This window comes from Tursiops truncatus, chromosome 9 (genome assembly GCF_011762595.2).
Source record: "Tursiops truncatus isolate mTurTru1 chromosome 9, mTurTru1.mat.Y, whole genome shotgun sequence".
NCBI lineage: Eukaryota > Metazoa > Chordata > Mammalia > Artiodactyla > Delphinidae > Tursiops > Tursiops truncatus.
The window spans coordinates 50,240,255-50,255,636 of record NC_047042.1 but is presented as its reverse complement, the minus strand read 5'-3'; the positions used below and the strand labels follow the sequence as shown (position 1 = coordinate 50,255,636).

The 15,382-nt window shown below is 35.1% G+C and overlaps 1 protein-coding gene across 14 annotated transcripts in view; it reads left to right on the top strand.

Annotated features, from left to right (window-relative positions):
- The window catches only part of AKAP9 (A-kinase anchoring protein 9), a 145,571-nt gene that overhangs the window by 65,112 nt on the left and 65,077 nt on the right, over positions 1–15,382 (top strand). For 13 of the 14 annotated variants that reach the window (XR_012333982.1, XR_012333981.1, XM_073809717.1 and 10 more), the window contains 6 exons: positions 955–1,051; positions 2,307–2,399; positions 9,168–9,521; positions 11,248–11,472; positions 12,567–12,707; positions 13,203–13,306. Coding sequence is in view for 12 of the 14 variants with exons in the window: in XM_073809717.1 (XP_073665818.1) it covers positions 955–1,051; positions 2,307–2,399; positions 9,168–9,521; positions 11,248–11,472; positions 12,567–12,707; positions 13,203–13,306 (1,014 nt within the window). In the remaining 2 variants the exon portion in view is untranslated. The remainder of the gene's footprint in view (positions 1–954; positions 1,052–2,306; positions 2,400–9,167; positions 9,522–11,247; positions 11,473–12,566; positions 12,708–13,202; positions 13,307–15,382) is intronic. The other variant, XM_073809722.1, reaches the window with a different exon arrangement.

Below are 15,382 nucleotides of genomic sequence, written 5' to 3'. Positions count from 1 at the left end.
TTGAAATTACAGGTTACTGGATTTTACATTTGAAGAGTTAGATTCAGTAGCTTAGAGATGGATTCTGGTCATTTGTATTTGTAACAAGGTAATTCTGAAGCGGGCAGTCCATAGATTGATATTTGGAAACTATTACTTTAGGTTTTTTGATAAGAAAGAAAATAGGTATATAGCAAGAACTCTTTCATAACCACTTACAGTATTTCAAGTTTCCTTCCTTTAATTAGTGATGTTTTCTCTCCAAAGCATGAAGAAAAGGAAGTTTTCTGGAAGTGTAGACCTACTTTGCTGTTCTTGCACTTGGGCTTTTTGCCAGCTCATCATGCTTTTTTAGAGTTTCTCTAATAATCACTGGAAATGTATTAATACCTTTCAACTAAAACCATTAGTTTTCTCCCACCCTGCAAAAATGAGGCTTATTGACTGCCATGTTCACTCCTATGAACATGTATTTAAAGTTATTTCTTGTTGGGCTTCCCTGGTGGTGCAGTGGTTGAGAGTCCGCCTGCCGATGCAGGGGACACGGGTTTGTGCCCCGGTCTGGGAGGATCCCACGTGCCGCGGAGCGGCTGGGCCCGTGAGCCATGGCCGCTGAGCCTGCGCGTCCAGAGCCTGTGCTCCGCAACGGGAGAGGCCACAACAGTGAGAGGCCCGCGTACCAAAAAAAAAAAAAAAAAAAAAGTTAATAAACAGCTCCATGTCATGCTTTTGTAGTAGACTTTATACAATGGCATAAAATTCAGGGATAATCTGTTAAAATATTCTATCATTTAATTCTGCTGCTTTATTTTTAATCAGTCAAAAATATGACTTAAGTTACAATACCTGTAACTCTTGACCTGTCATTCTTGTTTCCATTGCCCCAATACACATTTTATGCATGCTGTAAATTTGGACTAACAGTAAAATTTACACACAACACTAATTCTTTCATCCTCTTTTATTTATTTTTAGCTTTTCCATTGATTCAATGGTAATTACTGAATCTGATGTACAGAAAACAGTATATCCTGGAAGTTGTCTAAAACAGAACATCGATGGTGCAACAGAGGTATTATATCTTTAAACTGTTATGTACACTGATTTTATTTTTGTTACTATCATTTTTATGTCTGTGGTTTAATAATTATCCAATAAATAGTTGCTGAGAATTAAGTATAGTAAATATGAGGATAATACATTATGTAAAAGACCCAGAAGAATATATAAGTGAAGAAATTTGATGTACTTTCATAGCATAGGAAAAACAGAAGAAAGTTAAAATTGAGAGGTGTTTTTTCCCCCTAAATACATTCTAGTTTAAAATTTGTCTTGTTTTATATAACATGGGGTGTATTACAAATTAGTTTCAGTGCCCTGAACTTTATAACAAATTAGTTTCAGAAAAGAGAAACAGCTTTCCTTCCTACCATGGGGAATTGAACTAGGCTGTCTCTGGAATAGTATTTAGAATTCCCAAAATTCAGTATGCTAGGGCTGGGACATTGGATGAGGCTTTCTTCAGCACAGGCCATATGCTATAGAAAAGCCCCTCATCTTTTACAGTATATCTCATCTAGCTAAACCACCTTTTGCCTCTCCTCAGCACTGTATATATTCCCAGTTTGTGGCCACTTTTCTCAAACATAACTGTAAAACCCTGATCTTCACTCAGTAGATTTTTAGTTCTTAAGTCCTACAGAAAAAGATCATTGCTGTCTCTCATTCTGGATATAGAAGAGAGACATTGGCCACATTCTCAATTCTTCCACATTCATCCCACATGGAATATCTGTTTGGATGACATTCAGATAATTGGTAAATAAAGAAGTACTTTCTTGCCAAGAACATGTTTACATTTAAGTAACCATTCTTCTTTTTTCTGTTTATAAAAGTAATTTGTATTTGTAGAAAACTGGATACTATTAATAAGTACCAAGAAGAAAAGAAATTTGTTTATAATGTCATGAGCAAAGATAGCCACTGTTAACATTATTTAAAATTAAATACATGTACATCTTATTAATTATATTTAAGAAGTATCTTTTCCCCACTCTAGAACTGTGTGTTAGTAATTATAAATATATTTCTCACTTTGCATCTTTGTTAAGTTCACTGTAGTAAGTACAATTATTTAGTAGAATTGTACACTAAAATTATTCACTATAATTATTTTTAATAAAGGGAGCAGAAATTTATTTATTAAAAAATTTCAGAAGCTTTCTAAAAAATAGTAATCTTTTGAAGATATTTGAGAGTAGAAGTTTAAAAATAAGTGGTGTATAATTAGTGTAAATAAACATGTCATATTTTGCTTTTTAATTCAGTTTTCTGGTGAATTTGGAGTGAAACAGGAAACAAATATGGTTAAGTTGCTGGAAAAACAATACCAAGAACGATTAGAAGAAGAAGTAGCTAAGGTAAGTTTATAGTTTATTTGGAAGGTTATTGTGGTCTGTATTCCCTTTTAGCCTTCAAAAAATATACGTTTTATTGGTGGTAATGCACTTTATTTTTTGTTGTAAATTTTATACATAGCTCATTTAAGTTGTCAAATACTGGTATTAACCACAATTGCCTTTGAATGGAATTTTCTGTGAATTTTTCTTTTGAGTAACGCATTCTTCTCTTGATGTAGAATAGTAATTAGAAACTTTTCAGAGTTATAAATTTGTTAACCTTGTGAGTAGTACCATAGGAAAGAGTTTGGCCTTCCTTAAAGGTGGGGGATATGGTAGGAAGTGAGAAAAGTGCTTGGTCTTCTATGTATTACCTTTGCCTACCTCCCAGAGAAGTTACTGTGATGTTAATGACTGTAGATGCTGTTGGCTGCTATGCCCAGAGCTATTCTTGTAATCTCCTGAGCACGGAGCATATCACCTAGTATACCGTTATGATTCCATTTCTTTTGTCTCTGTATTCTCTTTTAAAATACTTACACCTAATTGGGTTCTTATTTTGGAACAGTTGAATTCTGAGTTTGTCTGCTTGTTTTTTATAATATTTAAACTGTTACAGTGTAACAATCATAGTGGAGTATATGCATTTTAAAGTGGAAGGAGTGACAGAATTTACAGGAAATGCATAAGGAATTAGTTTAAACATAAATTAGATGAGGAGGTCAAGACTCAAGGAAATATGTGGGCCATAAAGACCTACTCACTTCTATATCTGAATTGAATATTTAATTCACAGTAAAAAGTGAGGCACCATCACTTTTTTTTTTTTTTTTTTGCGGTACGCGGGCCTCTCACCGCTGCGGCCTCTCCCGTTGCGGAGCACAGGCTCCGGACGCGCAGGCCCAGCGGCCATGGCTCACGGGCCCAGCCGCTCCGCGGCATGTGGGATCTTCCTGGTCCGGGGCATGAACCCGTGTCCCCTGCATCGGCAGGCGGACTCTCAACCACTGCGCCACCAGGGAAGCCCTCCATCACTTTTATATAGCTCTCACTATCTAGTTCTTTTAGAGACTTGCAGGTTTTCTTTTGTACTTAACCTTTTACATAAATTTCTCAAGTGAAATGTTTATAGCAGAGCATCATAGTATAGTAGTTAAGAACATGAGGTTTGGTATAGGATTTACCATGCTTTAAATTCTTGTTCTGCTTTACTAGATTTGTGATCTTAGGAAAGTTACTTAAGTTTTCAATCTCGGCTCCCTCTATGTTAAAGGAGGAGAATAATAGAAATAATAGTAATTCTTGTGAAGATTCAATGAACTAATACATATAAAGCACCTAGAAGATAGTAAAGACTCATAAGTGACATTTTTAAAGTAGTCTTACTACTATGATAATGGTGATGATATAAATCTGTTTTGTGAAGCATCATTTATCCAAGCTGATAGCAGATTACCAAAGTACAGGTCAGTGAAAACTGTTCCAAAGGCAGCCAAGGTACTGTGATCCAAGAGACAACATTTGATGGCCCAGCTTGATCCTAGAATAGTATAGATGGTTTATATTAGTCACCAGTACAGACAGGATTATGCTCTACCCTATAACCCTCACATACGATATTAGAAAAAGACTGAGAAACATTGTTTTAAAAGCACAGGGTATATAGAAGAAGCCAGTAGAGGTAGTGATTCCCAACATAGGTAACATTAGATTCAGCCTGTGATTTGGGTAGGTACTACTGAAAAAATAGACATTCATTAACATTTCACTGCCAGGCAGTATTCTGAATGCTAGGGTATAACAGAGGAAAAAGAAATGAAGTCATTACTCCTATAGACCTTACATTCTAGTTGGTGCAAATAGACAATATACAGACGGTAGTAAATACTATGAAGAAAAAAATGAACCAGGGTAATAGGACAAGGAAATTCCATGGGGAGTGAGATGATGTTATTTTATATAGGGTAATCACAGAAGACCTCACTTTTGAAGTGACATTAGGGGAGATTCCAGATGGAAGTGAGAGAGTGAATCGTGAAGATAACAGATTGAGCACCTTTTAAGAAAGTGGGATGCAAAAGAAAAAGTCAACAGTTCTCCAGTGGATGTCTTCAAGAGGTGTCCAAGGAGAACTGGCAAGAGTGTGAAGGTCACCTGCCCAACTGCCAGCTTTGCCAAGTTGGAGGATGGTTTGATTCAGTCTTGCCACCTCTGTATTCATGGGTTCCATTTGGAGAAATATTGTGAAGTCCTGGTACAGATTTATCTCCTCAGCAGACCTTAACTAGATATAAGAAGAAGAAATACAGGGAAAGAGGGGCAAGGACTTGCCCTTCAAGGGAAGATAATACTGCAGGTAATTTGACCTAAGCAAATGGAAGAATGGAGTTACTGTTTACTTAGGTGTTGGACTTAGGATGAAAAAGAACGCAAAGGAGTAGTTTCTGGAGAGGAGTGGGCGACTTAAGGATTCAGCTTTCCCGTTATATGCAAAACACTTATTAAATGTGTAAATATAAGTGTTAAGGAAGTGATTGGATATATAAATCTAGAGTTCAGGAACTAAGATAAAACTAGACATGTAAATACAGTAGTTAGTATCTAGTTAGTATCTAGTGTTTTTCAAGCTATGAGATATAACTTCTTTTTAAGTCATGAAATCAATTTATTGGTTTGGGACCAGGATTTTAATATTAATGGAAAAGTTCAATTATATAAAACATATACACACAAGTACCTATGTATGCTTTGGGTCACAATGTAAAATGTTTTTTTATTGTTGTTGTATGTGTATGTTTACCATGGTTGCAGTGAAAAATATTGAAAAAAATTAATATAGTGAGTGTAAATAGAGCAGGGACCTGGGAACTGAGCCTAGAGAATGCCGATGTTTAATGCTTTTCTTTTTTTTTTAAATTTATTTATTTATTTTTAGCTGCATTGGGTCTTCGTTGCTGCACGCAGCCTTCCTCTAGTTGCAGTGAGTGGGGGCTACTCATCGTTGTGGTGCACGGGCTTCTCGTTGCGGTGGCTTCTCTTGCTGCGGAGCATGGGCTCTAGATCTCAGGCTCAGTAGTTATGGCGCATGGGCTTAGTTGCTCCGCAACACGTGGGATCTTCCTGGACCAGGGCTCAAACCTGTGTCCCCTGCATTGGCAGGAGGATTCTTAACCACTGTGCCACCAGGGAAGCCCAATGCCGATGTTTAGAGGTCAGAGAAATGAGGAAGAACAAAGGAGGTGAAGGAGTGGTAAATTAAATATGGAAAGGACAAACAATTGCATCACAGAAGCCAATAATAAAAGTGTAGCAAGAAGAGAATGTATTAAACTGTCAGATGTTTCTGATAAATCAAGAAAGATTAGAAGTGCAAATAAATCATTGGATTTTACAATGTGAAATCATTGGTGACTTTCACAAGAACACATTTGATGGGATGGTAAAGACAAACTGATTACATTGGATTTGAGAGAGAGTGAAGGAGAAGAATGAGGAATTATTTTGAGTCGTACTTGAAAGAGGAGAAGTACAGTGGTAGCTAAAGGGTGATGTAGGGAGTCAAGTAGTGGATTTTGGTTGTTGCTGGTTTGTTTTTGTTTAAGATCAAGGATATCACATTGTATTTCTGTGCTAATAGAAGTGATTGAGGAGAAAGGGAAAAAAATAGCTGATTAAAGAGAGAGGAACAGTTGCTGGAGCAATGTCCTTGAGTAGATGAGAAGAGATTCAGTCCCCTGAAAAGTTGCCATTAGATAGGAGCATGGTAGTTTTAATCCATTAAAACAGGAAGGAAGGTAAGAATATTTGACTCATGATTCGGGTATGTTTTCAGATGCAGTATTTGGAGACTGTGGAAGTTCTTCTCTGATTTCTTCTGTTTTCTCAGTAAAATAAAAAGCAAAGTCGGCACCTGAGAATGAGAAAGGAAGAGAAGATGTTGGAGCTTTAAGGAGAAAATGAGAAAACAAAGGGCTAAGAGGAGGAATAAGAAATGGAAAAGACAAGGGAAACTGAGTAGAATCACCCAGTATCACTAATGGCTCATTTCAAGGGTAGTGGTTGTGAATTTAAAATGAGACCAGTCAGCTTGGTTTATTATTTTTCTCCTCAATTAAGTTCAGCTACACCCACACAGAGTAGGCAGAGTTAATTGTCAACACAGGTGAAATTTGGTTAGATGGTATGGTGGTGAATAGAAAGGAGAGAATTACAAGGTAGTTGAGTCTGGTTTTTTGTTTGTTTCAAACCACACAGTTCTTTTCATTATTTGTTATCCATTTCTAATCTAAATGAATATACAAAAGAAAGTGATCTTTATGATACCAGTTTTTCAGAATTTCAAAAGTTTGTTTTGTGACTTAACATATGGTCAGGTTTTTGTTGTTTGCTTGTAATCATCCTTATTGAGGTGTAATTTACATGAAATTTACATTCCGTAATTATAAGTGCAAAATTTAGTGAATTTTAACAAATGTTTGCATGTATGAAACCAACACCACAATCAAGATTTAAAACATTTTCATCACCTCCAAAGTGTTTTCATGTCCCTTTGGAGCCAGTCTCCTCCATTTTATATTGTTGGGTTCTACAATATTTAATAATACTTTGCCAAGACTGTTTGGGGAATTCCCAGGTTCAGTCCCTGGTGGGGAACTAGTATCCCACAAACTACATGGTGTGGCTGAGAAAAAAAGAATATTTGTCTGTGTTTTGTTTTCATGAGGAACGTTATCCCTAGCTTTATTTTTTTATAATGTCTTTGGTTTTGATATTAGGATAATGCTGGTCTTATAAAATGCTGAAATATATTCCCTCTTCTATTTTCAGGAAGAATTTATGTCGTACTGGTATTATTTCAGACTTAAATATTTTGTAGAATTAGATAATGAATCTTACTGGGCCTAGAGTTTACCTTGTTGGAAGTTTTTTTTTTTTTTTTAACTGAATTCAGTTTCTTTAATAGATTCTGTTATTTTCAGGTGCTGTATTTATTTTAGAGTGAGCTTTGGTAGTTTGTGTCACTCAAAGAATTGGTCCATTTCATCTAAGCTGTTGAATTTATTGTTGGTAGAGCTGTTTATAGTATCCCTTTATCATTTAATGGCTGTGGGATCTGAATGTTATCTGTACTTTCTCACCTTTTTCCTTGTCAGTGTAGCTAGAAGTTTATTGATGATATTGATATTTCAAAGGATCCAGCTTTTGGGTTTTTTAAAATTGTTTTTGTTTTATTTTCATTGGTTGTTGTTCTTTATTTTTTGCTTGTTTCTGTTTGTTTTGGGTTTAATTTGCTCTTCTTTTTCTAGTTTCCTAAAAGACCTTTCTTCTTTTCCAATATATGCATTTAATGGTATAAGTTTCCCTTTAAGTTTTTCTTTAAGCTGCATTCCACAAATTTTCATTCAGTCCAAATCTTTTATTTCTCTTTTGACCTCCTTTTTGATTCATAGGTTATTTAGAAATAGGTTGTTTGACATCCATATCTTTGGGATTTTCAGATATCTTCCTATTGATTGATTTGATTAATATAATAATTTTTAATTCCTTCATGGTTGGGCATACCTTGTATGATTTCAGTTCATTTAAATTTGTTGCCCCAAATATGTTCTATCTGCTTGGATACTCCAAGCATACTTGAAAAGAATGTGTATTCTGCTGTTTTTCACACTTTGTTTCCCTTTGGTGTTATTTCCCTTCAGCCTGAAAAACGTCCTTTAGCGTTTGTGAGTAGTACCATAGGAAAGAGTTTGGCCTTCCTTAAAGGTGGGGGATATGGTAGGAAGTGAGAAAAGTGCTTGGTCTTCTATGTATTACCTTTGCTGAGTCCATTACTGAGTCCAAGCTCGCTCTGCTCACTGCACAACAGGCCAGTAAATCGGGAGATGAAGTGTTGAGGCAAGAAATACAACTTTATTCGGAAAGCCGGCACACCGAGAAGATGGCAAGACTATTGTCTCCAAAAAACCATCTTATTGGGGTTTGGATGCCAGTTTCTTTTAAGAACAGAGAGTGGGAAGAGGTGGGGAAGTAAAGTAAAAAGGTGTAAGTCTTACAGATATCTCATGGAATGGCCAGCCTCAGGGAAGGGATGTGTTAATTTCTTCTTTTCTGCAGCCATTCACAGGTGGGCAGGGTCAGATTGTCTCCCTGTGAGCTGAACAAAGGCACTTTAGTTTCACATTCAGGCAGAGGGCAGGGTTCCCTGAGGCAGGCCATTATGTATGATTATAATGACAAAAGCAACAAAAAGCAAAGGTTAAAGTAAAAGAAACAGATTGAAAGGTGGAGTCAAAATTGGCTCTTCCCTGTTACACTCAAGGAAATCAGAAAGAATATGCCCAATGATATGGTTTAAAAGATTTAATAACAGTGGTGTTTAGTGTTAAGAATGGATTCAGTCTGAATGTCAACATAGAGAATTGATCAAATGAATTTATAGTACATATGTATAATTTGAAACTTTAAAGCCATTTAAAATTATATAGAAATGTATTTCTCGACTTAAAGATATTTAAATTTCTATACCAAACATTTATTGCTGTTACGGTAAGAAAAAAATTTTTACAATTATTGATTTTTAGAAGGCAGGCAGTAAAATACTTTGACAGTAGATTCATTGTAAAATAGAGAATCTTTATCTCCTTATCACTTTATCCTAGGATTTCTTTTAGTTTAAAAGCATGAGGCCATCTTTTTACTAATTCGAGTAATTTTGAGAGGTAACTTGCTTTTTAAATTCCTGGTAGTATTTATAGATCTAATCGTTTTTTGTTTGCTTCATTTTTTTAGGTCATTGTGTCAATGAGTATAGCATTTGCTCAGCAAAGTGAACTATCTAGAATATCTGGGGAAAAAGAAGATGCTCCATCTTCAAAACAAGCATCTGTTTTCTGTCAGGAAGAACATTATTTAAATGAAATGAAATTATCACAAGGTCACTTTGGTTTTCAGACTTTTGAGGCAACAGACAAGAAATTTAAAGAAGAATTTAAACCACTTAGTAAAGAGTTAGGAGAAGATGGAAAGGAAGTTCTGTTATCAAACAAGGGTAATCTTGATGATATACTAGAATCAAAGGACCGTGAACTGACTATTTCAGAAGAAATGTTCTCCAAAGATAAAACATTTATGGTCAGAGAATCTGTAAGTATGCTTCCTTCAGTATAAAAACTTATTTAAAAAAGTGTGGGGGCTTCCCTGGTGGCGCAGTGGTTGAGAGTCTGCCTGCCGATGCAGGGGACACAGGTTCATGACACAGGTTCGTGCCCCGGTCCGGAAAGATCCCACATGCCGCGCAGAGCGGCTGGGCCCGCGAGCCATGGCCGCTCAGCCTGCGCGTCCAGAGCCTGTGCTCCACAACGGGAGAGGCCATAACAGTGAGAGGCCCATGTACCGCAAAAAAAAAAAAAAAAAAAAAAAAAGTGTGACTTTCCTCACTATAAAAATATTAACAGTAATACTGCTTAATGGAGAAGATAAGTATTCAATTCAGTCTCAAATTGGGATTTTTAAAGTGTAAGAATAAATGACTTAGTATTATTATTAAATAAAACTAGTCAGATTCATAGTATTCCTATTTGTCCTGTACACATTGTGCATGGTAAAACCTCATTGTAAGTTATACCTACATTAATTTTGTTTCAGTCAATTCAAGATCAGTTATACTACAATTTGGCAATATGTGTGATTAAAAGATTTGCTTAATTTAATAGGATAATATCACAAGGAAAGAGCTACCCATTTGAGAAGACAATTTAAAGCATTCTACTCTATTTATACTAATACTCTTCTTCTTTACTTATTCATTAATGGAGGATCTATCCTGTGTCTATACCTCAACTGTTTGGGCCTTTAACAGAATGTAGTAAATTCTGCTTCTTTTAAAATTATCTTAATTCAATTTTTTTTTTTTTTTTGCGATACGCGGGCCTCTCACTGTTGTGGCCTCTCCCGTTGCGGAGCACAGGCTCCGGTCGCTCAGGCTCAGCGGCCATGGCTCACGGGCCCAGCCACTCCGCGGCATGTGGGATCTTCCCGGACCGGGGCACAAACCCGTGTCCCCCGCATCGGCAGGCGAACTCTCAACCACTGCGCCACCAGGGAAGCCTCAGATTTTTTATTCATGTTCATGATAGGTTACATCTTTTTAGAGGCATATTCAATTAAAACTGTCAACTCTATGAAGTGCAAAGTTGTGAGGTAATCATGTAAACCTCTTTAATTTGCAAGCAACTGTTCAAGGCAGAATGATTTGTTTAAGTAGTAGCTCTTCAGGAATTGAGGTAGTTGTTGAAACCCATTAAGGAGTGGACTTCTTATGAGAATGAGAAAGTGGAATATAAGGCTTTTATTTCCAAATAGAAATTATTGAAGTTTGTTTCTTATCGAGCATTTCTCTGTAGTACTCTTATGACCACTGCATAATATAAATTAAAGAGATAAAATTTCTCTTTTTATAAATTTAATTTTAAAATATAAGTATTCCATTTATATTATTTCTTTATAAAATGTCAAGAGAAATAATGGAGTTATTCATTAAGAGTATAAGGAATCTTGAATGTCTTTCTTAATTCTTCTCCCTTAGATTACGTCTGAAATAACTGATAGTTACTTTGCTTTTGGAGAACAACATGTATAATGATAATAAACTAATAACTTCACATTGATTTGAAATTACAATTAAGACAGATTTTTAAAATTATTTATGTTTTAGTTTTAATAATGGGAATTTTAAAATGAGGTGCTCTGTGGGGTTAGTATTAGAATTACTTTTGTTTGTATTTAAAATATCAGTGCCGACAGATTTCCACAAAATGTTTTATGGTTGAAATTTTAATTAATTAATTAATTAATTTTTTTACTGTTACAGCTCGATGATGAGATTTTGGTATCAAGTATAGATGCTTCTAGACAACTAATGTTAAATGAAGAACAGTTAGAAGATATGAGGCAGGAACTTGTACGACAATACCAAGAACATCAACAGGCAACGGAACTTCTAAGGCAGGCACACATGCGGCAGATGGAGAGACAGCGAGAAGACCAGGAACAGCTGCAAGAAGAGATCAAGAGGCTGAATAAACAATTAGCCCAGGTATGGGACCCAGAGTCCCTTTCCTCCCCAATTAAAATAGCACTGTTCTTTATATAGCTTTTTTATTTTTTTTAAGTCAGAATTATTGCCGTAATATGAATAAATACAAATATTTAACATCAGGAACAGACTCCACCAGCACAACAGCCTAAGGTCTTGTTAGGGACACCTAACTCAACCTTGGAGTGCACTATCTCTCTACTGTTTGACATATCTGCCTTTTTAGGCATTGAAAAAGTGGTTACAAGGCTGTTTGTTTTTAAACATTCCATTGACCATACATGGCAAAAGTACTTTGACAGTTTTGGAAATTCTTTGTGCTGAGGTGCAGTTGATATTCAGTTTTCCCATGTTTATTTATAGTTTTGTGAGTACACCAATTAGCATCTCCAAGGTTTACCTTTATCTATCTTTATTCTATCTTTTTAATCATGAATGGAAATCGGAAGTAGTATGTTTCTGGAACTTTCTCCAGGGAAACATCTCTTCTTGATTTGAGAAATGCAGATTTACATAATGTTCTTACCACTTTCTTGACTAAATTTACATATTCCTTGGTATTTGGGAGCTGGATTCTTTTCAATTGCTGTATATAATATACTCACAAAATCATCGTAGAAAAGCAAATATTTATGTAAAAGTTCTTATAAAAACAAATTTGTTCAATTTAATTGAAAAGTTATGGTACAACAAGAGATAACAAATAGAGAACTCTTGAAATATAGTTTCAGATATAGAATAATAGGAAAATTGGGAGTTGAACGTAAGATATATCATTTGGAAAAATTAATTACGCTTTTCTTCATTGCATTTTGTGAATTTAAACTTCTGAATTTTCAATGCAAAACTTGCATATAAAAATAATATTAATTGAACTGCAAAAATTGCTTAATATTTAGGCCTAATTAACTTTTTTTTAAGTTTCAAATTTTGCATTGAACTTTATATATGCTTTTAACCCCTAATCATGGAAGATGAAGCAGCGTAGAACCAGGGCCTGTTGGTTCCAGGGGGTTAAAAGAAGTCTGCTTAATATTCCTGCTTTTTCCTTCTATCGCAAACAATATTCTCTCATGACCTTTTTTCTTATTTAGAGATCCTCAATAGATAATGAAAACCTGGTTTCAGAGAGAGAGAGGGTGCTTTTAGAGGAGCTGGAAGCACTAAAGCAGCTGTCTCTAGCTGGAAGAGAGAAGCTGTGTTGTGAGCTGCGCAACAGCAGTACGCAAACACAGGTAGTATGGACTTTGACCCACCTAGGAGCAGTGGATCCACAATGCAGTAGGATCTGTGTGTCTTTGTTGTTTGTGTGAAATGTATTTTTTATAGGTATGAGCTTAACATATTTGTGATTGTTTACACTTAAGGTAGGTGGGGTCAAGATGCCTTACATTCCATTTAGGGTAATTTGAATCTGACAGTGGTTTAGCAACAGCTGTTGTTTCACCAAGGAGCAGAGTAACCTAACAAACTTTATTGTTGCATTATAGCATGCCTTAGCTTGAACCCATTAAAATTTTTTTCATCTGTGCACCAGACTTTTTATCTTTTTTGATAATGCTAATCTCTTGATAAAATATAGTTAAATACTCTTTCAAACAGTATCTGTTTTGCACGCAGAGGTTTCTTCTGTTTCATGTCATAACAGTATAGAAGAATGACATGCTATTTCCAAGATGACAGGTTTTCTTTCTATTTTGTCCTCTCTATCTTTTTACAAACTTAAACAGAATGCAAATGAAAACCAAGGAGAAATTGAGGAGCAGACCTTTAAAGAAAAGGAATTGGACAGAAAACCTGAAGAGGTGCCTCCTGAAATTCTGTCCACTGAAAGGTATACAGAATGCATATTTTTTCAATGTAAAGTGAGTTAAAATAGTTGTCTCAATATTATAAACTTTATTTGTCCTTATTTTTATTTTGTACATTTATTTTATTTGTACATTGTACTCTATGTAAAAAATCAGTATTTGATGATTAAATAGACAAATTAAAAAATCTTTTGTATATAATTTTATTGGATATTGATCATATACTTCACTCAGTGAATGATAAAGCATTCTTTGGTTATTGAACCTTTCTTGATAAATTTTATTCTGCTCATATGCCATTTTTTATCCTAAAAAACAAAGTTGTGCTTGTGAGTTTATTCCTTCACTGTTTGGACATGCATTCAGTATAAGCCACCCCCTGGTTTGTTCATGACGAGAAAAAAAATGATTTTAGTGATAGTCTGCATTTAACTTCTTTCATGCATTTACTTTATAACAGATGAGACCTTTTAATCCACATCCCACATTTTTAGAGGAATAAATTAATGATCCGATGTTAACAAAACTTTCCCTTACTTTGATTTTTTAGAGATTAATATGAAAATGAGAATAGTTACCCTACATTAATATTAGGAGTTTAAGCACAGTATTTTATTTATTTATTATTATTTTTTTAACATCTTTATTGGGGTATAATTGCTTTACAATGGTGTGTTAGTTTCTGCTTTATAACAAAGTGAATCAGTTATACATATACATATGTTCCCATATCTCTTCCCTCTTGCGTCTCCCTCCCTCCCACCCTCCCTATCCCACCCCTCCAGGCGGTCACAAAGCACCAAGCCGATATCCCTGTGCCATGCGGCTGCTTCCCACTAGCTATCTACCTTACGTTTTTTAGTGTGTATATATCCATGACTCTCTCTCACCCTGTCACAGCTCACCCTTCCCCCTCCCCATATCCTCAAGTCCATTCTCCAGTAGGTCTGTAAGCACAGTATTTTAAAATTTGTTTTGGTCAAATGAAAATAATTTCTCTAATTTAAAATTAAAACTAATATCTACTAACTTAATTTCCTCCTTTTCCAATCTGTGACTGTCAACCCTCTGTGTCCTCCTAACCTCCTTCCTCAGCTTGCATGGAGGAATTTGGCCCCTAAGATTTTGGCTTCCCCATTGGATCATCAGTATGGAACACAGTCAGTATGGAACTCAAACAAGAAAGACAGTGTATGAAAATTAGAGTTACCATGGCAATATAAAATAAACAAAATGTTTATTTTATATTATTTATCTCTAATTAGTATATTTTTAAAATTATACAGTGTTTAATTTTTAGGAATTTATGTAGTGAGTGTTGATAAATGAGTATTCCTATTTATTTCTTTTTACCATCATATTAATTTTAATCACTTCTCTTATGTAGAAATATTTTCAAATTATCCTAGTCCGGGGGTGTTTGGGGCTTGAACAAAACCTCAGAAAAAGTTATAGAAATAAAACCCTTTACTTACTTCCTACTAATAACTAAATTATTTAGAGTTTTATTTTTAATCTCCTTGCTTATGTAACCAGAGAACTTGATCTAGGTGTAAAAATAGAACTGTCTTTTTCACTTGACAAATACTGAAGGAAGACCGCTCCATTTATTACTTTGTCTTAAAATAGTTATGTCACGTGCCTGTGAAAACAGATATCCTTTAACCAGCTTGTCAGTGAATCTCCCATAGTGTGAAGTTGAGAGAGAAACTGTCTTAAGTCAGAGGACCTTTAACATGAAAGTTTCTTATTTTGTCTCCATGTATTAAATATATAGTTTGCCACTGTAGTACCTTTGTTGAATTAAGCTGTTAGGACAAGAGAGTTGTTTAGTTATTCAAAAGGTTAATCAGTTCACCTTCTGAGTCACCGTTTATGGAAGTATATTTCTTGACACATGAAGATGTTTGTGTTGAGGAAAAATGAAAGCTTATGAAAACACTTTGTCCAGGATAATCCAATTTTTGTTTTTAAAATGTCTGTATTTATGAGAGAGGAAGAGGAGGGAAAATGTCTAGAAGGCTAGGCATTAAAATGTTAACCGTGATTATCTGTGAGTACTAAGATATTTTGGTGGGTGGTTAGGAGCATTTTTTAAA